Source organism: Gorilla gorilla, chromosome 2, assembly GCF_029281585.2.
Source record: "Gorilla gorilla gorilla isolate KB3781 chromosome 2, NHGRI_mGorGor1-v2.1_pri, whole genome shotgun sequence".
In the NCBI taxonomy this organism is placed as follows: domain Eukaryota; kingdom Metazoa; phylum Chordata; class Mammalia; order Primates; family Hominidae; genus Gorilla; species Gorilla gorilla.
This window is the reverse complement of record NC_086017.1, coordinates 119,410,957-119,432,588: the sequence shown is the minus strand read 5'-3', so window position 1 is coordinate 119,432,588 and position 21,632 is coordinate 119,410,957. Positions and strand designations below refer to the sequence as shown.

At 35.0% G+C, this 21,632-nt stretch overlaps 2 protein-coding genes across 5 annotated transcripts in view; both read left to right on the top strand.

Moving 5' to 3' along the window:
- The window catches only part of CIP2A (cellular inhibitor of PP2A), a 39,323-nt gene extending 34,268 nt beyond the window's left edge, over positions 1 to 5,055 (top strand). For all 3 annotated transcript variants that reach the window (XM_019024282.4, XM_055383533.2, XM_055383534.2), the window contains 4 exons: positions 925 to 1,038; positions 1,675 to 1,757; positions 3,024 to 3,163; positions 4,073 to 5,055. In XM_019024282.4, the coding sequence (XP_018879827.3) occupies positions 925 to 1,038; positions 1,675 to 1,757; positions 3,024 to 3,163; positions 4,073 to 4,243 (508 nt within the window). In that variant the 3' untranslated portion in view covers positions 4,244 to 5,055. The remainder of the gene's footprint in view (positions 1 to 924; positions 1,039 to 1,674; positions 1,758 to 3,023; positions 3,164 to 4,072) is intronic.
- A 427-nt stretch (positions 5,056 to 5,482) lies between these two features.
- MYH15 (myosin heavy chain 15) overlaps positions 5,483 to 21,632 on the top strand; it is a 173,182-nt gene continuing 157,032 nt past the window's right edge. For both annotated transcript variants that reach the window (XM_031009296.3, XM_055383530.2), the window contains exon 1: positions 5,483 to 5,939. The gene's annotated coding sequence lies outside the window, so the exon portion shown is untranslated. The remainder of the gene's footprint in view (positions 5,940 to 21,632) is intronic.

Genomic DNA, 21,632 nt, shown 5'->3' with positions numbered 1-21,632 from the left:
TAGGCTACTATTACCTTCCTGTTTAACAAGTTACTTATTTACTTCCAGGGCTATCTAGGTCCCTGGAATTTCCCTTGAGTGAACTCAGGATTTTCCTTTATTTTCCAGCTTGAGGTCCTCAGACCTCCTAAAAAGGGGATCCCTGCTTTGTCTCACATAGAGAACCTAAGAGATAGGCAGGGTCCAAGAAAAATACGTGGTTTCTAAGACCTGCTTATGTTCCAGCTAGTGATTTAGGGACTAGAAGGTGAAATTCCTTGAATGGACAAGTGGATAACATGTAAATGAAGCTGGCTAGGGAAAAGGTCATTTGTAATGGTCAGGACTGTCTAAAGGTACTCAAACTCAAGATTGTTAAAATTCCTGTATGGATTAGATACAAAAACTGCTGGCCAAGTTTGGCTACTGGTTTTTTTTGTTTGTTTTGGTTTGGTTTTTGGGTTGCTTTTTAAAAATCTTTGTGCTTAGTGAAATAAAAAAGACATTTTATGCTTATGGTAGTTGAGTATCAAAGTATTACTTTAGAAAGGATTTTTTTCTGTGTTTACCTTGCAGGTAAAATACTTAGGACTATTAGATGCAGAGTTTTAAAGAGACAAATGTAGAACCCTAAACTTATTTATAGCAAATTATGTAATGCAATATTATCTGTAAAATAAGGCTTTATATCCATAAATATGAGATTAATGCCCCACACATTTCTATTTCATAGTAATTTTTACCACATCAGTCAACCAAAACATGTATTTACTGCCTTTTAGAGTAGATGAAATTCTGTTTATGTCCTGCTTGTTCATAACATTCCTTCTCTTCCAGCATATGCAATTTGGTTAGAAGAGATAGTAAAGAAAACACTGTGAGCTTCTTTTCTCCTTCATATGTTTTCCTCCATAATGATGCCAACTCATTTTCTTGTCTTTTCAGAAATGAAAGTACTGAAAAGAAGAATAAAGATTTACAGATCACATGTGATTCTCTGAATAAACAAATTGAGACAGTGAAAAAGTTGAATGAGTCACTCAAGGAACAAAAGGAAAAGTAAAATCTCTAGTTCTATATTCTGAATATGTGGGATTTTTCAAAAACAAAATGATTCCCTTTATATAGAACATTGTTTTTTATTGGTAAAATTAATAGAATTGTCACTTATTTTAGATATAAGATATGTATTTGGTGGAAGTTACAGGCAATTGCTGTTCTTAGAAATTTTGTTTTAAAGGCTGGGCATGGTAGCTCACGCCTGTAATCCCAGCACTTTGGGAGGCTGAGGTGGGTGGAGCACATGAGGTCAGGAGTTTGAGACCAGCGTGGCCAACATGGCAAAACTCTGTAAATACTGAAAATACAAAAATTAGCTGGGTGTTGTGGCGGGTGCCTGTAATCTCCGCTACCCAGAAGGCTGAGGCAGGAGAATCACTTGAGCCCGGGAGGCAGAGGTTGCGGTGAGCACAAGATCATGCCACTGCACTCCAGCCTGGGTGACAGAACGAGACTTTCTTTTTTTTTTTTGTATTTTTAGTAGAGACGGGGTTTCACCATGTTAGCCAGGATGGTCTCGATCTCCTGACCTTGTGATCTGCCCGCCTTGGCCTCCCAAAGTGCTTGGTAGGGAGAAAAAGTTACAAATGGTATATGGTTCATTAATGTTTTCTTCTATTTTTTTTATAACTTCAGAAGTATTGCCCAATTAATAGAGAAAGAAGAACAGAGAAAAGAAGTACAGAATCAGCTAGTAGACAGAGAACATAAGCTAGCAAGTAAGTGGCTTCTTATTTAATACATTGTCTATTTTTAATGTATTTATTTTGGAAGCATGAGTGGTTTTGTTTGCTTTTTTATTTTCTACTTATTGTTTTAAACTTTAAATCATATTTGAAATGGCTTCCCTTTTCTTGACATAATGTTTCACAAAAGCAGTTCGGTTTAATCAAGTTGAAAAAGTGGTACGTTTTTTAAATTTAGGAGCTATAAGAAATTGGCCAGGCACAGTGGCTCACTCCTGTAATCCCAGCACTTTGGGAGTTGGAGATGGGTAGATTGCTTGAGCTCAGGAGTTTGAGACCAGCCTGAGCAACATGGTGAAACCCCATCTCTACAAAAAATACAAAAATTTAGCCAGGTGTGTTAGTGTGCACCTGTAGTTCCAGCTACTCAGGAGGCTAAAGTGGGAGAATCTCTTGAACCTGGATGTCAAGGCTGCAGTGAGCTATGTTCACGCCACTGCACTCCAACCTTGGTGACAAAACAAGACTGTCTCAAAAAAAAAAAACAAAAAACAAAAGGAAAGAGGTGATTGACCATTTAATTTAATTTAATTTTTTTATAATTTCAACTTTTAGAATCAGGGGGCATGTGTGCAGGTCTGTTACACTGGGTATATTGCATGACACGGATGTTTGGGGTATGGATCTCATCACCCAGGTAGTAAGCATAGTACCAAATAGGTAGCAATAGGTAATTTTCAACCTCCTGCCAACTCTAGTCTGCAGTGTCTATTGGTTCCATCTTTAAGTCTATGTGTACTCAATGTTTAGTTCCCACTTAGAAGTGAAAACTTGGAGTATTTGGTTTTCTGTTCCTTCGTTAAATCACATAGGATTATGGATTGCCCTTTTCAAAATAAAAAAAATGTTTAAGGAACATAACAGCAGGTGGCAGTATTAGGTAACTTTTAGTTACTAGCTTCTTAATGGTATATTTGAAATGATCCTGAAAAACATTTTTGTTCTCACTTGCCTTAGAGCGCAGGCACCTACCTATATAATTTTTCATAGTTGTAGCTCTCCCTTTTCTAACCCTTACACTTTGAGAATTGTCCTTTACCTATATAGCATATTATATTTAGAACAGAGGATGGAAGAAAGACATGGAGATTTCGTATTTTCTATAGAATACTGTCATAAGAGAAGTTTCTCTTCCTTGTTCTAGTTATTTCTCTTTTGCTCTTACAGTAGCTACTAGACCATTTCAGAGTAGTCAGTGTAAGACCTCTGAGTATATACTTGACTTTTTTTTCTTTTAAGATTTGCATCAAAAAACAAAAGTACAAGAAGAAAATATTAAAACCTTACAAAAGGAAAGGGAAGATAAGGAAGAAACCATTGATATCCTTAGAAAAGAATTAAGCAGAACAGAACAGATAAGAAAAGAGTTGAGCATTAAGGTAAGAATCTGTTCCATTTCTCATTTGCAGTAAAATAAAAAAGTCTGTTGTGAAAAGGGTGAATATGGATAAAGGAATGTACTGTTTCTTCAGCAAATTTTTTAGAAGATATTAGGATCTCAAAGCAGCTTGAGTATCATTTGTTATGAGGTTTTCATAATGTATTTTCTAAAATAGTTAAGCAGTTATTAAACAGATACTTTGTGTCAGCACCTGGTATTTTCAAGTGTGCAAAGAATACAGAAAGGGGTTACCAGTACTTGATGTCATATATAGGTAGCTGTATAATTTTCACCTTAACAAATACTATATAATGTGTTAATAAATATTTTCAACTTACAACTGAAGAAACTGAGTCTGAGGTTACTTACTAAAGTCACACAGCTAATAAGTGAATCAATAGATATATATTCTGAATCTGAGTCCAAGGTTCTTTCTATATTACCATGGTTGCATAGCTTGAGTGGTAGCTATGAATTGTACTTTCTGGCCCGTTTACTACCAGGAAGATGAGAACAGACTAGGATTAAAGACTGATCTACTACTACTACTGAGTAACAGAAGAGGCATAAAATTTAGTACCACATTTACAGTTTTTCTGGTTCTGCTTTAATGTGATTATCTTATTAGTAATTTTAATATGTAGTGTGTAGTATTTTCTGCAAAATTTCAGCTGCTGGCATTAACTTAAGTTGAAAGTGTATTCTCAATTTGTATTATATTGTTTAATGATTATTCATTTTAAACTTACCATGTAATTGAATTAACTGAAGTATAATATTTATAGTATGTCTTGAAATGGTTGTTGTACAATAAAAAATAAAAGCATCTTAAAATATATGTATAGAGAAAACATTAAAGTTATTTTTCTTCTCAATTCTTCCTCCTCACCCAACCCCAATTCCTTAGGCTTCCTCCCTAGAGGTTCAAAAGGCACAATTAGAAGGTCGTTTGGAAGAGAAAGAGTCCTTGGTGAAACTTCAGCAAGAGGAATTGAACAAACACTCCCACATGATAGCAATGATCCACAGTTTAAGTGGTGGAAAAATAAATCCAGAAACTGTGAATCTCAGTATATAGACATTATGGCATTTTGGAATTTGTAATCTCATGATATTTTTGATGTATTTATCTATTGGAGGGGGGGTGGGTAGGGGAGTTAATTTGTGACTTCGTAACAATAAGAAGTTATTATCTAATTTAGTAAAGACCCTGATCTGATGCATGTTTTTTATTTGATAGTTTGAATAGAAATTTAATTTTCTAAGTTTTACTTTTTGTTTCTGGCTTTTATTGCTTAACCTCCATTATCATTTTTCTAACGTTCTTTCCTTTTTCTTAGTTGCTTTCTCTTCTGTTTTGCCTGTTATTCTCATTCGTGATTATTTAGATCTTAAGACCAAACTCTCTTGGTATAACAGTCCTAAAGATTACAAAATAAAAATATAGAGAGAGTAAAAGTAAAAAGTAAAGTAAAAAGAGAGAAGGTATGATTTTACTGCTAGAGAAGTTTGTCTCTGAAGAAGCACAAAAGAAAATGTTAGTGAATTTAAAATAATTTTTATACTGCTGTAGCATAATTTCTAAATTTGAAAAAAATGCAATGGTAATAAAATGTATAAAAATTAGAAAACTGTTATTGTGTTAAACTATTACATTTAAATGATTACATTTAACACAATAGCTGTCTCATAAAAAATCTAAGAACTTGTAGAATTATTTGTAAGGTATATTTAGTGTTTTTTTCTCTTTTTTTCAAATGTTGCACAGTGGTCCAGATCATCTATAATTAATTATAAGTTTCTTATGATTTACATAAGGATAATTTGGATTCTACTCTTGCTGCATATTCAGAAAAATAATATTTACTGTTAATTCTGATATGAATTGTATTTAAGGTGTTGTCCTAATAGTTTTTAATTGGTTCATTTAATTTTAAAGCATAGGTTAAATATCTTCATGGTTTTTTAAAATATAAGGGTCCTTCTGTACTTTTCATTTGAATCATATCCTCTAACTATTCTGTAAGAAACGTTTTTACATCAATATTTTGATTGATTTTATTGCTATACCAATACAGTCATTAATTTTACTTGGGGTTTTCTTCACCATATGTTGCTTTGATTTAAGTGAATTTAGATTTGTACAGTTCTGGAAATTTTTTAAAAAATATTAGGCAGAGTAAAACATTTTAAATTACTATTTGTTCTGTAGAGGAGATACATTCTGTTTCTCTTTTGAAATTGCATGCATTTTCAACCAAATATGAAAAAGTTTAAGTGGATAGATAAGACTGAAGAATAAAAGGGTCTATAAAATAAAAGAGACAAAACGTTAAAGAAAGAAATGAATGAATGAACCAAAAACTCTAGGGAAAATCAATTTATCTTTCCAATTTAGACATCTTGAGACAGCCTAGCCTAGTGCTACCCTATACAATTTTCTGTGATAATGACAGTGTTCTATGATGTCCAGTCCCATAGCCAGTGGCTAAAAGTGGCCATTGAGCACTTGAAATTTGGCCTTTGCAACTGAAAAAACTAAATTTTTGATTTTATTAAATTTAATTTTGATAACCATCCTATTAGATAATGCAGATCTATCCCATTCTCACAAGTATGTGTTTAAAGAACTCAATTTGCCTTTTCTTAAAGATCTATATAAATAATTAACCCATTATATATATGTAGTAGCCCTTTTTTAATGTAATTTTAACCTGTTTATTTTTAATCTTCTCTCCCTAAAGAGGAAAGTCCGTACTGCAGCTTTGAAGAAGGTGAGTACTAATCATCATCCTTCATCTCTTTCTGTCTCTTGTAACACCTTTCATATTGTTTCTGTTGTTTTTCTGAGTGCCTTTACTATATCAGTTACTTTTTCTTTCTTGTTGGACTGTGTACCTCATATTAAAAAAGCAAAAGTGTGTGTAAATATTTTTTTTTCTAAAAAAAAAAATTTAATCAAATTTGAACCACCACCATAGTCAGGGTTTTGTATGTGTGTATGCATGTCCATTTCCTAATGGAAAAAACAAAACTTAGGAAGTGCGTCATTATATTAGGATTACTTGCATCCTCTTAAAATTTTGCTGAGGAGAGTTTGTCTCCAAAGTATACATTAACACAGTTCCTTTACTATTTGCACTTGCCACTTGAACAAATAGACACATCTCATAAAATTTGGTTGGTTAAAGTTTATATTAAATTGTTCATTAATTTAATGTCAGGAAAAAAAGAATGAAACTGTATGCTGTGTCTTAGGAAATTATCAGGTCAGTGTCCATTTGGGTCTATTTACTTATATATTATAAGGACTAGTTACTTAAGAATAAAAAGAGATTCTGTCATGAGTTAGCACTGTCAGTTAAATGAAAATATGTTTGAATTTCTACTTCTACCTTTGGTCATTCATTCATATGTTACAGGTACTTATCAAGTTATATTTCCTCAAACTCAAAGTCTTACTGTAATTTGATTCTTTTCCTCCCTTCAAATAGTTATGAACTATATTTACAACTTTGCTTTTGGCATATATACCATCGTACCAGCCATGTGTCCTGTTTGTGACTTAATCCTTTGCAAGATTTAGCAAACATTTTCTGTAAAGGGGCAGATAGTAAATATTTTAGGCTTTCTGGAACATAGTTTCTGTCACAACAACTCAACCCTGCTATTGCAGCACAGAAGCAGCCATAGACAATACATAAATGATTAGTCATGGCTGTGTTCCATTCAAACTTTAGTAACAAAACTAGTCAAAACTTTGCTATTAGATGTTACATTTACTTATTAAGAAATGTCTTTTTATGTTTGGTAATCTTTATCTTGAGGTCTATTTTATTTGATAATAACATAGCCACTTAGTCCTTATTATGTTTTCTGTTGGCCTGATATATCTTTTTCTATCAGTTTACTTTTAACCTGTTATGTTTATATGTAAAATTCATGACTTGTAAACAAACAGAATTGGGTCTTGCTTTTTTATCAATTTTGACAAAATAAGTCCTTTAACAATCCACTTAGAGTTAATATTGTACCACTTAACATAAAATATAGAAACCTTGCTACTATATAGGTCCATCTGTCCTCTTCTCATCCTTCATGCTATAGTTGACATGTGCATTACCTCTGCTTATGTAGCTAACCTTCAAAACCATGTGATAATTTTTGCTTTAAGCAATTACATGGAAAGACTCTGGCTGTCAACATCAGTATGTTCACCTCTTTGCATGCACCAATACAAAGTAGTTTCTTCAGTGTAACACTCCTGTTTTTCCTTTTGGAAATAATAAGTAATTTGTGGGCAGATACTGCATATAGGCTGTTTCTCTTCCAACTTGCATCTGCTACTTTTAGTATTGTTGATAATTCTTACTTGAATCAGTTATTAATTTGATGGTTGGTTGCCAAGTGGATATTTTCCTACTTTTTAAAGGTAGAAAATTGAACATTTTGGTAATTTTATAATGTACTGAAAATAGCAGTCTATATGACATCACCCATATCATTCAAGAAATTAAAATATAGTACTTAGAGTTTTTCAGTTAATACAGCATTTACTTTTTTTGCATATTCTTACAAGCAAAGCATGTGAGATTTGCTTTCTGTAGTTTAAGAAAATAAATAGGCATGTTAAGCATATTGATTTTTTTTTAACTACAAGAACTTTTTGATATTATTTTTCTACCCAAACCCCCTAATTTGAGAATTGCCTATTTAAGTCATGACATTCAATTCATTTGGGTCATCACTTTACCTTGGCTCTCAGTGATTACCAATAAATATTAAATGAGTATTACCCATAATAAAGTATTTTGGATTAAGAAAATAATTGTACATTTCCAGCCTTCACTAAGTTTACATTCTAGATAATTAACTTTTAAAAATTAAAACTTGGTCACTGCTCATGCCTGTAGTCCCATAATTTTGGAAGCCTAGGCAGGCAGATCATTTGAGGCAGGGCTTCCAGACCAGCCTGGGCAACAAAGTGACACACGTCTCCACAAAAAATTAAAAAAAAATTAGTTAGGTGTGGTGACATGTCCCTCGGGCTGCAGTGTAGTGAGCTGTGATTGCACCGCTACATCCCAGACATATATATATATATGGCCTATTTTTTTAAAGGCAGATGTTTCATTGATTTTTTATATTGTGAATAATGAGCATGATAAGTCCTTGAAATTATATGCCTCTGTACTCCATAAATTGAGAGGGAATATTGTGAACTCAAAAAATCATGGTTTATTTTCAACATGCAAATCACTTTGAAACCTTATACAGTCTCACTGAGTTAAGCATTTTGCAGCGAACTGACTTTCTTCCTGTCATCAAAGACCTCTGTGAGTCCCGTTTGGTTTATGCTTGTGTTCATTTAAATATTTCAAAACTACCCCAGAAAAAACTTTATTATCACATAACCATGAATAAGAGGTATAACTCTTAAAACTCACCTTTTTTTGCACATTGAGCTACAAGTATCCCTTCATAAATGCAAGAAGGAGTAAGCTGCTTTCCTTCCAACTAAATATAACATTTTAGTTGTCTATTTCCTAAGGACCCAGTATCTGTATTCTCCGATATCTCAAAATATGATGGATAATCCCAGGATACATAGCAAAGGACTTTTTACATTCTGTCCACTACTACATTAGAGAGTGACATTTTCAAAGTCAACAGAGTGGATTGGCTTTCACTTTCATTATGTTATTAAAAACTAATTTTCCAGTAAGTAGCTGAGCATTTGGCAGGGATTTAGTAATGAACATGATTTTGCCTCTCCATTACATTATCTTCACTGTTATTCTAAGTATTATATTTCATCTCACTTATCTCAAAGAGCCAAAAGATATAATGTATTAGAGTAGTGTTATGCTTTTCTCAAACTTCAAATAAAAAGGCTTATGATTAGCCCTAGCAAAAGACAACACTGTTCATCTTCAATTAGGCAGGGTTTTCATTTTAACTGAAAGTAAAGGCTACTATCAACTACTCCATACTAATTTGTGTAATACCCACAGTTAATCAGCATTTTAGAGCTGAGAGAATTCTGAAAGGACAGTGATCCCAACCCCTTTGTGTGTAAAAACGATGTGAAAAAAGATGCATTCTCAGAAAAGAAGTCCCATGATTCAAACACAAACTGATATGACTTTTAAATTAGTATATGTTGTTATGGAACACACAGAAGCTTCACTTCTAGCAATTTATCTGAAAGAAATAAGGTTGTGCACTAAGATTTATGTACAGTAATATTATGGCACAAAATTGGAAACAATTTATACAGTAATAGGAGATTGGTTAATCAGTATAAGGTACAGTCATGGAGTAAAATATCATGCATCCTTTTTGAAAAGTTACTGAAATATATAATAGGTATTGGGAAGAGATTTTTCGTGTGTTAAGTGAAAAAAAGTAAACCAAACTATTTGTAAACAATGATTCAGATACCTGAATATCTTTAAGATTTGTTTGTGTGTGTGTGTGTGTGTGTGTGTGTGTGTGTGTGTATGTATATGTATATTAGAAACAGTGAACAGTGGTAACCTCCGCATAATGAAATTATAATTGACTTTTTTGGTTTCTAGAAGTACAATGTTACTTTAACTTTTTAAAACCATGTTTTAAAACATTGGTTTGGTAACCACATCTAGATTTGAGTTCTGGCTCTACCTAAGGAAAGTTTTTATTTAATGTTTTATTCTTCTGTAAAATGAGAATAACACATACTTGTTAGAAAAAATACAAATAAAGCTCATGGCTTTCAGATTTTCAATAATGGTTTATCTCCCTTTTGGAGATGGAACAAAGTAAAAAGTTTTATGTCCTTTGTCCTTGGTTTCCTCTTTCTCTTCATCAAACCTTTGGCCAACTGAGAAAGTAAAATGAATGGTAAAGATTCTCTGTTATTTTCGAGAGTAGTAGAGGATGGAGAGATTAGGGGTTAAATCTTTAAATTATTGTCTACACCTCAAGAGTAACACTTTTATTGACTAGACTAGTCTGGGTTGCTCAGACTAACTTATTTATATTAGATATCAATTATAAGCAGTGGTAAATTAACATCTCTTTTTGAAAGAAGCATTTTTCATACTTCAGATTAGCCTTAGGTATCATAGTATTTTCTAATTAATGACTGTACCTACAAAATTCATTGTGAGGTTGTACATTGTTACTTCTTTAATTTCCTGGAGGAGATTATGAGGAAAAGATGTAGTTAAGAAAAGTTTGCCAAATTTTAGTGGTAAAACAATATGTCTAGGACTTGGATCCCATTATGTTCCCAGCTCTTTTGACAGATTTAAAAGTTTTCCTAATCTATGTTAGTATTTCTATTTAGAAATACCATTTTTGTAGCAGGCTCTTTTTTAAAAGTCCAAAGACATTTAGTGTTATCTACCTTAAAGTAGAGATGTATGTGTTGTGTTTACAGAGATAATGAAAATACAAACCTTTAATTATAATATCAAGGAAGGGTTACAAGAATCTTGGGAATTTGTACAGAATCCAGAGGAGAGAGAACTCAATAATAAATGTTTGAAGCTGGCTGTGTAAAAACACTTTGAGAGAACAATAAGCAAGGTCACCCTGAGCCATTTAGTCTGAATGACATTTCATGCAAATACCCTTCAGATTAGACTGAGTGAAGCCATGACTTGAATTGCTGCTATCCCTGAGCTACTGAATAAGAGACTTGGATTATTGATGTTGTAGGTCGATCCAAGGAGCATATTTTGTTTGCCATGTTGCCTGGGTGGATATGATCCACCCAACTTATGATTATACTGCTAATATTTTCAGAGGCTATGTTTCTTTGTAAGGTTAGTTCTGTGGTCATTACATACTAATCAAATTTATTTCTTTATGCCTCTTTTAAATCTTTCCCATTCTACAAACGATAGTATCACCTTAATTTTACCAACTGTAAGTGTGATTCTCTATTTAGGAAAGTGGGGGGCCAGAGGAGAGTAAGAGATAGAATATGAGCACGTGGTACAAAATTCAAAAATTAAAAGATACATGCACTTTCTGTTTTAACATGCAAAGAACTTGTCTCTCACTCTCTCAAGAAAAAAAGCTGAACAAACTGAAAAATCAGTGGCTTCTTTTAGATCCACCAGAGAATTGGGGTCACAGGACAAATCATCGTTCTGAAAACTGTAGAGAATACAGTTGAAGTATGGATCAACTTATCTGAAGCTCTGGTAGGAACACTTAAATTGTAATTTTGTCGAATTACTAGATGCCGTGTGAACTAGCTTGGGAATTTAAAACTGTTGAGAGCCTTTCCAGCCAACTGTTCTCCTTCGGAGGAGAACCATATGCAGCTATGGCACCCTGCCAGAATGGCATGATCCTGATGCCTCACTTCCACAAGAAGTGGCAGTAGCAGTTTGGTTCAGCCAGCTGACCCAAAAGATCCACAGATGCAAGACCCAGCAAGCAAAAGCACACCACCATTGCCTATCATCCTGCATCTGGACCCATCTAGCCCATAGTAGGATATCCCACAGGGAGATATCACACCAAAGTATAAGCTAGCAGAAGCTTCAGCTTAGAAGAGTTAAGGTGGCCAGCATCCACACGGTGACCCAGACCTTTGGTATCTGTGGATCCAAGGAGACATTAGAACAAGTCGAGTGAGTCCTGAAATGCCAGCAACTCCAGTTGAAGGAGTACTGCTACAAGCTCATCCGCTTCCCCAGGAAGCCCTTGGACCCCACGAAGGAAGACAGCTCTGCTGAACTCAAATTGGCAACCCAGCTGACAGGACCAGTAATGTGCATATCAGTGTCTTCAAGGAGAAAGCCAGTGTCATCACCAAGGAGAAGTTCTTTAGTATATACCAAAGGAATATAAATCATTCTGTTATAAAAAATACATGCATATGTATGTTCATTGCAGCACTATTCATAGTAGCAAAGACATGGAATCAACTCAAATGCTCATCAATAATAGACTGGATAAACAAAATGTGGTACATATACACCATGGAATACTATTCAGCCATAAAAAGGAATGAGATTGACCTGGTGCGGTGGCTCACGCCTGTAATCCCAGCACTTTGGGAGGCCAAGGCGGGCGGATCACAAGGTCAGGAGATCGAGACCATCCTGGACAACATGGTGAAACCTCATCTCTACTAAAAATACAAAAATTAGCCGGACATGATGGTGTTTGCCTGTAGTCCCAGCTACTCAGGAGGCTGAGGCAGGAGAATCACTTGAGCCCGTGAGGCAGAGGTTACAGTGAGCTGAGATCGTGCCACTGCACTCCAGCCTGGGCAACAGAGCAAGACTCCATCTCAAAAAAAAAAAAAAAGGAACGAGATCATGTCATTTGCAGGGACATGGATAGAGTTGGAAGCCATTATTCTCAGCAAGCTAACGGGAATAGAAAACCAAATGCTGCATGTTCTCAGTTATAAGTGGGAGCTGAATTATAACACATGGACATGTGGGGAACAACACACACTGGAGCCTGTTGTGGGGAGGAGTGGGGGGCAAGAGAGCATCAGGAAGAATAGCTAATAGGTGCTGGGCCTAATAACAATGTGATGGGTTGATCTGTGCAGCACACCACCATGTGACATGCTTACCTTTGTAAGAAACCTGCACATGTATCCGGAACTTCAGGAGAAAAGAATACTCAATGCTAAAAATAAATGAGCTATGAAGACATGGAGGAGACTTAAATGCATATTGCTAAATGAAAAGCCAGTCTGAAAAGGCTGCACACATTATTACAACTATATGACATTCTGGAAAAGTCAAAACTATAGAACACTTGAAAGAATGAAAGAGCGGAGCAAAAAATAAATGGAGCATTTTAGGGCAGTGAAACTATTCTGTATAATACTATAATGGTGGGTACATGACATTCATTTTGTCAAAATTCATATAGAACTGTGTAATACAAAATGAACTTTACACTGTAGACTATGGTTAATGTATTAATACTGGTTCGTTAATTATAATAAATGTGTCAGTAATCCAAGATGTAAATAATAGGGGTGCCAGGGGACTCAATGGACACACGGAACTATCTTCCGTGTGAAGATAATGTGAGAACTATCTTCTCAAAATCTAAAACTTTACTAAAATTTGTAAGTCTTAATTTTTAATACAGAAAAAGGATGATACATGACAGTTATTTCCCTTTCATCCCTCTCTCAGCAATCTAGTTACCCTCCACAGAATCACTGATTTTTTTGACCAGATTTCTTATGTATTCTTAAAGAGATAATGCAATACATAAATGTGTATACCTATATTTATATATTGGTGGGCTACAGAAATGCAAGTATTTTATACATATTGTTTTGTACCTTTTTCACTGTGTGATATTTAGGAAATCATTTCATGATATCAATACGTATAGGGCTTCTTGATCATTTTTGACAGTTTCATAATATTTCATTGATCAATATAGTTTAAGTCATATTAATGAACACATTGTTTTTCATCTTTGGCTATAATGAAGACATTGCAGTTATTATACAGATGTCATTCAAAATATTACTTAGTTGAAGTGTATGTACATTTACAAATAACCCACCAGCAATATTTGTTTCCCCACATCTCATTCCATTGTAATCCAAGTTTTTCAACCATTATGGTGTTAACAAACTTTTTCATGGCTACCATATATGTAAAAACTATTTGTGTCCTTTTCTGTAAAGTGTTTAATCCCTTTCCAATTTCTCCTTTGGGTTATTCATCTTTTTTTTATTCATCTTTTTTTTTAACTGGGTTCCTGATGATATTTAGTAAGTACATTTTTCACTTGTCCTTGATAAAAATTGCAAATTTTGTTTCAATTAGCTGTCAGTTGACTTTGTTTATGGTTTAGCTTTTCTGTGAAGAATTTTTTATTTGTAATTTTTTCATCATTTTTATTATTGTGACTTGATAATGTTTTAGTATTTTATAGGAGCAATCTCTCATATTTATTTGAGAATTTTCCTGTACACTTGCTCATTTATTTTTCTATATTATTTATTTTAGACTCATCTTGTCTAGTTAAAAAATAGTGTTGACACTTGTTTGAATAATGTTAGGTTTTTAGATTAGGAAGAATTGACATCTCTATGATGTTAAATTATCTTTTCTAAAACATAATGTATCTTTTCATGTGTTCATGATCTTCAGTAGTACTTTATGACCCTCAAAATGCTTTATTTGAATATAGTTTTTATACCTTGTTAAGTTTTAGCTTTTTGTCATTGTTCATTATATGTTGATTGTATTCATAAAATATATGAATATACATATTTTGTACCCAAACCAATAGTGAATTTACCTGAAGAATCCAAGAGAATTACTAAAACTACTATAAATAATAAACCCGTTCTGTCATCTGTAAAAAAATTTACATTTTCATATCCAAGTTTTAAATAACATTTCTCTTATCCGGATCATTTTTTTAATATGATGAAAAAGGAATTTGCTCTTGGTGTTAATGGAAGCAATTTTAGTGTTTTCCCATTAAGCACAATGCTCACTTTTGGATTAAGATATACGTGTTTTAACATGTTAAGTATTCATCTATTTCTATTTTAGTAAAAATTTTTATTAAGACTGGGAATGATTGTACCAAAATGGAAATGGAATTTTATCAGATCTTTTTGATATCTATAAAAATAATGTGACTTTTTTTCTCTTTTTTTTAGTATCATATCAGTCGTTATAGGCTAGTTTGTGCTTCAGTAACTAATAACCTTAAAATCTCAGTAGCTTTAAACAACATGGTTTATTTCTGGCTCATACTCCATTTCAGTGGAATTCCATACTTTCCTTCTTCCCAGAGCCAGGCTCATAGAACAGCCATCATCTGGCATTTTGAGAGATGCTGTCTGTGGTGGAGAGAAAGGGAACATGGTAGGTCAGCCACTGACTTTTAAACTTTCCACTTGGAAATAATACACATGACTTTAGCTAACATTTTATTCACCAGTGCAAATCACATGGCCTCAGGGAACCGAAGAAGAGGTCAAATAATTCTACCACGTAACCTGGAAAAGAAGTGGAAGTGTTTGGTCAGTATATAACTAAATATATTAATACATTTCTTGATTTGAATGAATCTTAAATTTCTGAAATGAATGTATCATGGATTTTTTTTAGTGTGCTTTTAGGTTCTGTTTGGCAGTATTTAGGAATTTCACATGGATATAAGTGAGATACATTTTATTTTGTGTGTGCTCATGTGGGCAGTCTTTGTCAGGGCTTGGTATTATTCTAGCTTTAAAAAGAAGAGTATTTAACTTACTTCTTAGGCTCCTGTATAAAATGTAAGCAGAGTTGGAGGCTTATGTTCTTTAAAGATTTAGTAGAACTGACCTGTGAAACAATCTAGGAATGGGCTTTCTGGGGGTAGAAAAGGGTACAGCCAGGAAACTGTCTATATTTCTTCTGTGCTAATTGGTTTGTTCAGATAATATTATCTCTACTCTAAATTGTGTTCATTTATATTTTTAGAATTTTATTTAATTCCAGGTATTTGTTTTGCATATATTTGAACAAATAAGTATACTGATAAGCTTTTACTGTCCTTGGTTCTTTAGTTACCCATAAATTATATTTTCCTATTTTATATAATTGACTTTTTCACTTTTTATTCTGCTTTAAATCAGCCAGAAGTTTATCTATTTATTTATTTTAAATAACCAGGTATTAGATCTATTACTTTATCATTTTTCTATCTGCTAATACATAGTTGCTTGCTTTATTTAAAATATTGTGAAGAATATACACATGTAGAAAATTGCACAACACATGTTCTCCCATATATATAACATTGAACAGCTACCCAAGTCCAAAGTCCACCTCATGTCCCTGCTAAACCTCTATCATTCCCTCCTCCTCAAACTTAAGTACGGTAGTGTTAACACTACGGTATTGTTTCACCTGCTTTTGAGCTTTATATATATGGACTCATTAGTATGTATTTGTGTCTTTCACTCAATAATATGAGAGCTGTTTTAAATTTTTATTTTCTAAATTTATTAAATTGAAACACAGTTGACTTTTGTATATTAACTTTGTGTTACGGTTTGAATGTTTCCCCAAAGTTCATGTGTAGGAAACTTACTACACAATGCAACAGTGTTGGGAGGTGGGGCCTAATAAAAAGTGACTAGGACATAAGGGCTCTGCCTTCATGAATGGATTAGTGTTACCAAGAAAGTGGGCTTGCAAGTATTGCAAGAGTGGGCTTGTTACAAAAGTGAGAACAGTTCCCTCTTGCCTTCTTTCTCTCACCTTCCATAGCCCTTCCACTCTCTGCCATGTGATGTGCAGCAAGAAGACCCTCACCAGATGTGGTTTCCTTGACCTTGGATTTCCTAGTCTCTAGAACTGTAAGAAATGTCTTTTCTTTATAAATTACCCAGTCCCTGGTATTCTGTTATAGCAACACAAAACAGACTAAGACACCTCAACCAGCCAACTTGATAAACTCAATCTCATAAATTATAAAATTAAAGGGAACTTTTATATACACATCTCATTGTCCACAAAACAGTGATAGTTTTATTTCTTTATTTCAGATTTCTATGACTTTCATTTCTCTCTGTCACTTCATTACAGCAGCTAGGACCTGCAATAAAATTTTGCTTTGAATAGACATTTTTTATCTTCTTCCCAATCTTGAAGTGTATGCTGTTAACATTTCACAATTAAGTATAATTGATGTAAGTTTTTCCTAGAAATGCCTTATGAAATTAAAGAGGTTTACTTCTTAGTTTGAAAGAATTTAAAATATTTATCAAATGCTTTATCTGCAAGGAGGATGAGCTCCTCTAGTCTCATTGATCAGGCAGGATTTCAGCTTCCTGTTCTTGACGTTAGGTTCTGCTGGATTAGAGTTTCCGGTTACCCAAGTAGGAAATTCTTTTGCCAAGAGATACAATAAAGATTTCCTTAAACTGGAAGCTCAGTCTGGCATCTAACAACTTGGAGCTTCTGATATTAAACCATCAGGAAAGGAGGAGTTTGTCAACTAGCTAGGATGAATGATCCCACACAATACACAACGGAAGCAGTAAGAAGAATGCCCGAAACACAGGAGAACATCTGGAGCACCTCTTAGTATTCCTAGATCTGGGATAAAAATCAATGGAAAACTACATTAACTGCTAATGGACCCAGGCCTTTCAGAAATGACAGTTTGGATAATCCCACCAAGGAACAAACTGACCAACTGAAGTGTTTGCCAAGGGGAAAGGGACAGAATGAATAGTGCAAGAAGACAGAAATATCAGCGATGATCACATGCCCACTTTGAGAAACAAGACTAGTAATTATGCATATTTTATCCCAACCTTGAAGTGGGCTATGTATTATTTTCTTCCCATTTTAATTATTTTTCTTTGTTTTTCCCCATCTCCCATTTATCTGCTGTCTAAGGTAAGCTATATTAATAGTGGTTAACTTTGTAGCCCAGTATTTAGGTTACAGAATATCTTAGTCCACGTGTGTTGCTACAGCAAAACAGACTAGGTAATTTGTAAACTATGTTCTGGAATCTGGGAAGTCCATGATCAAAGTGCCAACAGGTTCAGTGTCTGATGAGGGCTGCTCTCTTCTTCTAAGATGCTGCCTTGTTGCTGTGTCCTCACATGGCAGAAAGTGGAAGGGCAAAAGATCTAGCTAGTTCCCTCTAGCCTCTTTTATATGGATAAAATATTTCATGTATCCCATTTGTGAGGACTTTGCTCTCATGTCTTAATCATCACCCTGAAGGCCCTCCCTCTTAATACTACTATTAATACATTGGCAATTAAATTTCAGCATATGAATTTTTGGGGACATATTTAGACCATAGCACAAGATTTCTGAGGGGTAGAATGATTCAGCCTAAAGAGGAATAGACATCACCCATGAATGAGGTGATATATGGGACTGTGTGTCCTCTCAGGAGAGTGTGTGGCTGTTTTGGTTGTACAGGCCTCCCTATGACTTTACTCTTTCTTTGTTAGAGATTTAGAGGAATGATCACACATGCTCCCATCTCTGTGAGTTATAATCAATTAAAAACAAAAGCAAAAGTAGTCAAAATATAGATTTAGCTTTATAATAGAAAGGGTGGATTTCCCAAATTGGCAAGCCTGCCTCTCTCCTGACTCAATTTGAATTTCCCCATCCAATTGCAGGGAGAGAGCACTAAATACATTCCTACTCTGAAGAGAACTATCCAGCGTATTTGCCACGTGGGAGAAGTAGCTGAGGAAGGAGAATATGTTTCACTTAGAAATAGCTTCAAAAGAGAGATCTGCACTATCTGTTTTCAAACAGTAACCTTGTCACCAGGATGCTGTGTTCTTTGATAGGAGAGTCTCCCAAGTTTTGCCAGGCCAATAAGTTATTACTTCCAGGAGGGGCAAGTGATAAATGCTGAGGTATCCCGTAAGTGTACATTCTAATATAGTTCTTTGAAGGTGTATGGGAAGGCCCCTTATTGGAAACTTGGGGGCTTAGATTCTACTTGACATACCCCACTTACTCTTTTGTCACTGAAGCTCAAAGATGCTGCTTGTATACTTACTTTCATTATGGCCACCTGGGCCATTCCCCCTTGGTAGAACCCTGAGTGGCATCCCCTATTTGTAATTCTATAGATTGACCCATTATCAATGTTAGCACCTTTCTCCCTTCCTTACCTGTATGAGTTCTTTCTTAAAGAACTATAAACTTCACAGTGTGAGAAATAAGATTCTGCATTTGCTTTTCCAACATCCCTTGATGCTAGGCATTGTCCCAAGACATGGTTTTGGCCAGTGAGCTATAGAAATCTGCTGAGTGGAGTGATGTTCTTGAACAACTGTTTTTCTAATAAAAGAAAATAGATACAAATGTCATCAACCCCCTTTTCCTCCTCCTTTCTGTCTTAAACATGCAATTGTTTTGTTTTTTTTTGAGGTAAAGTCTCACTCTGTCACCTAGGATGGAGTTCAGTAGCACAATCTTGGCTGGCTGCAACCTCCGCCTCCCAGGTTCAAGTGATTCTCCTGTCTCAGCCTCACAAATAGCTGGGATGACAGGCATGTGCCACCACCCCCGGCTAGTTTTTGCATTTTTAGAAATGGGGTTTTGCCATGTTGGCCAGGTTGGTCTCGAACTTCTGACCTCAGGAGATCCGCCCACCTCGGCCTCCCAAGTTGCTGGGATTACAGACATGAGCCACCTCGCCCTGCCTAAACATGCAACTGTTTTTCTAATGCAATTTGTTCAGCAACAAAAACAACAAAGAGAATGTCAATATGCATATAAATAACCCTTACCAACTATTCTGAGTTGTAAGTTAGGGGACATCTTGGTTAGCGAATACTCATGCCAGAGTTGGATGTGTGTGTGGTTTTTGTTTGTTTTGTTTTTTGGGGGGTGGCCTGTTTTATTAACTATAAGAAGATCAAATAATAAGTCGAAACAGTTAATATTATTTCTCGATACACTTACCTTAGTGTACAAAACCCCCCAAAAAACACTCTATAGCTTTTACTAGGCTCTCACATTGTTAGAATCTCCTTAGTGGTTCTCAAATTTGGGTGTATATTAAAATCTTGGAGGTCTTGTTAAACTACAGATTACTGGGACCCACCAGACACACTGCTATAGACTGAATGTTTGCATTCCCATAAGATTCATATGTTGAATCCTAACTCCCAATATGATGATATTTGGATGTGGGGCCTTTGGGAGGTAACTAGGTCATGAGAGTGGAGCCCTCATAAATGGGATTAGTGCCCTTACAAAAGAGGCTCAAGAGAGACCTATGCCCCCCTCCCCCGCCACCACATGAGGACACAGTGAGAAAATGCCATCTGTGCAGCAGAAAGCAAGCCCTCATCAGACACCAAATCTGCTGGTGCCTTGATCTTTGACTTCTCAGCATCCAAAGCTGTGAGAAATAAATTTCTGCTGTTTGTGAGCCACCCAGTTCATGGTATTTTACTATAGCAGCCCAGATGGAACTAAGACATCCATACTCAGAGTTTCTAATTTAGTAGGTCTGGGACAGCTCAAGAATTTGCATTTCTAACAAGTTCCCAGGCAATGTTAATGGCACTGATCTGGGAACCATGTTTTGAAATTTGCTGTCCTACAATACCAATGCTGCGTTGTCTTCCACACCTATTTTGAGATAATAGACCCCAGTTGGTGTTGGATGTTGTGAGGAGCTGTGTGTAATGTTAAATTTCCACCAGGTGGGAATACAGAAGAACTGAAATACCAAGCACATCATCAAAAGTTGCCTTCTCAGAAAGAAACAGTGAAGTTTTATTTTCATCTTGGTTTAATGATTTTTTTAAGAGACAATGTTTCACTCTCACCCTGGCTAGAGTGCAATGGTTTGATCATGGCTCACTGCAGCCTCAACCTCCTGGGCTCAAGTGATCCTCCTGCCTCAGCCTTGCAAGTAGCTAGGACTACAGGTGCATCCCACCATGCCCAGCTAATCTAAAAAAAAAAAATTTTTTTTTTTTTTTTTTTTAGAGATGTGATCCCGCTATGTTACCCAGACTGGTCTTGAACTCCTGGCCTCAAGTGCTCCTCCTGCCTTGATCTCCGAAAGTGCTGAGATTACAGGCATAAACCACTGAATCTGACCTAATGATTTCTTGTGTCATTTTTCTTAAGCTTCAGAAACAACTTGTAAAGAAGACAATTATGAGACTATTTTTACCATATTACTTTATGATAAAAAATTGAGACAAAATTAAACCAGTTTCTGGCTTAATGATAATTGAATACTTCACTTTTTCGACTTATGAAAGACCAAATAGTTTTAATTTAGCTTTAAATGTCATTGGTTTGATAGAGCATTCGTGAGACATCCTTCTAGGGATAAAAATATTAGAAGAAAATATACTATCAAATAGGCTGGTCTAATTTTCTATTTTCAAGATAAATAATATGGCTGACATTGGGTTTTATTATAATATGCAATTGGAGTTTTCTGATGTGAGCCTTAGTGATTACTATCATTCAGCTTTCTATAAAACCTAGGCATCTCATTAGAATTCTGTTTCTGAGCAGTGCAATCATTTGTGCAGCAGCTGGAGAAGGCTCATGTATTTCACAGGACTCCTTAGATTAATGACAAGAAATGCCTGGTAGTGACCCATGAATGGAAAGCAGGAATCTTTCAAAAAAGTTATTCAAATGCATAAGTCAATCGTTTTAAGAGTATTTTTTAAAAAATGCTTATGGTAAAGATCTACTTGGTTATACATTGTTTCCCTTCATCTATAGATTCAGCCTCACTCAATATTCTCAGGTCAGTCCTGGCTTTTATCTGGAGGTATTTAAACCCCCTGCAGGGGAAGGCGGGGTAGCAGTTTCACCTTGTTGAACTTGCTGACTAGCCAGTTGTAGTTGTATGTCCAGATTCCATTACCTAGGCTTTCGTCTTTTAATCAAATCCTAAATTAAAACCAAGTCCTAATAAATGGATTCCTGACCTATGACATG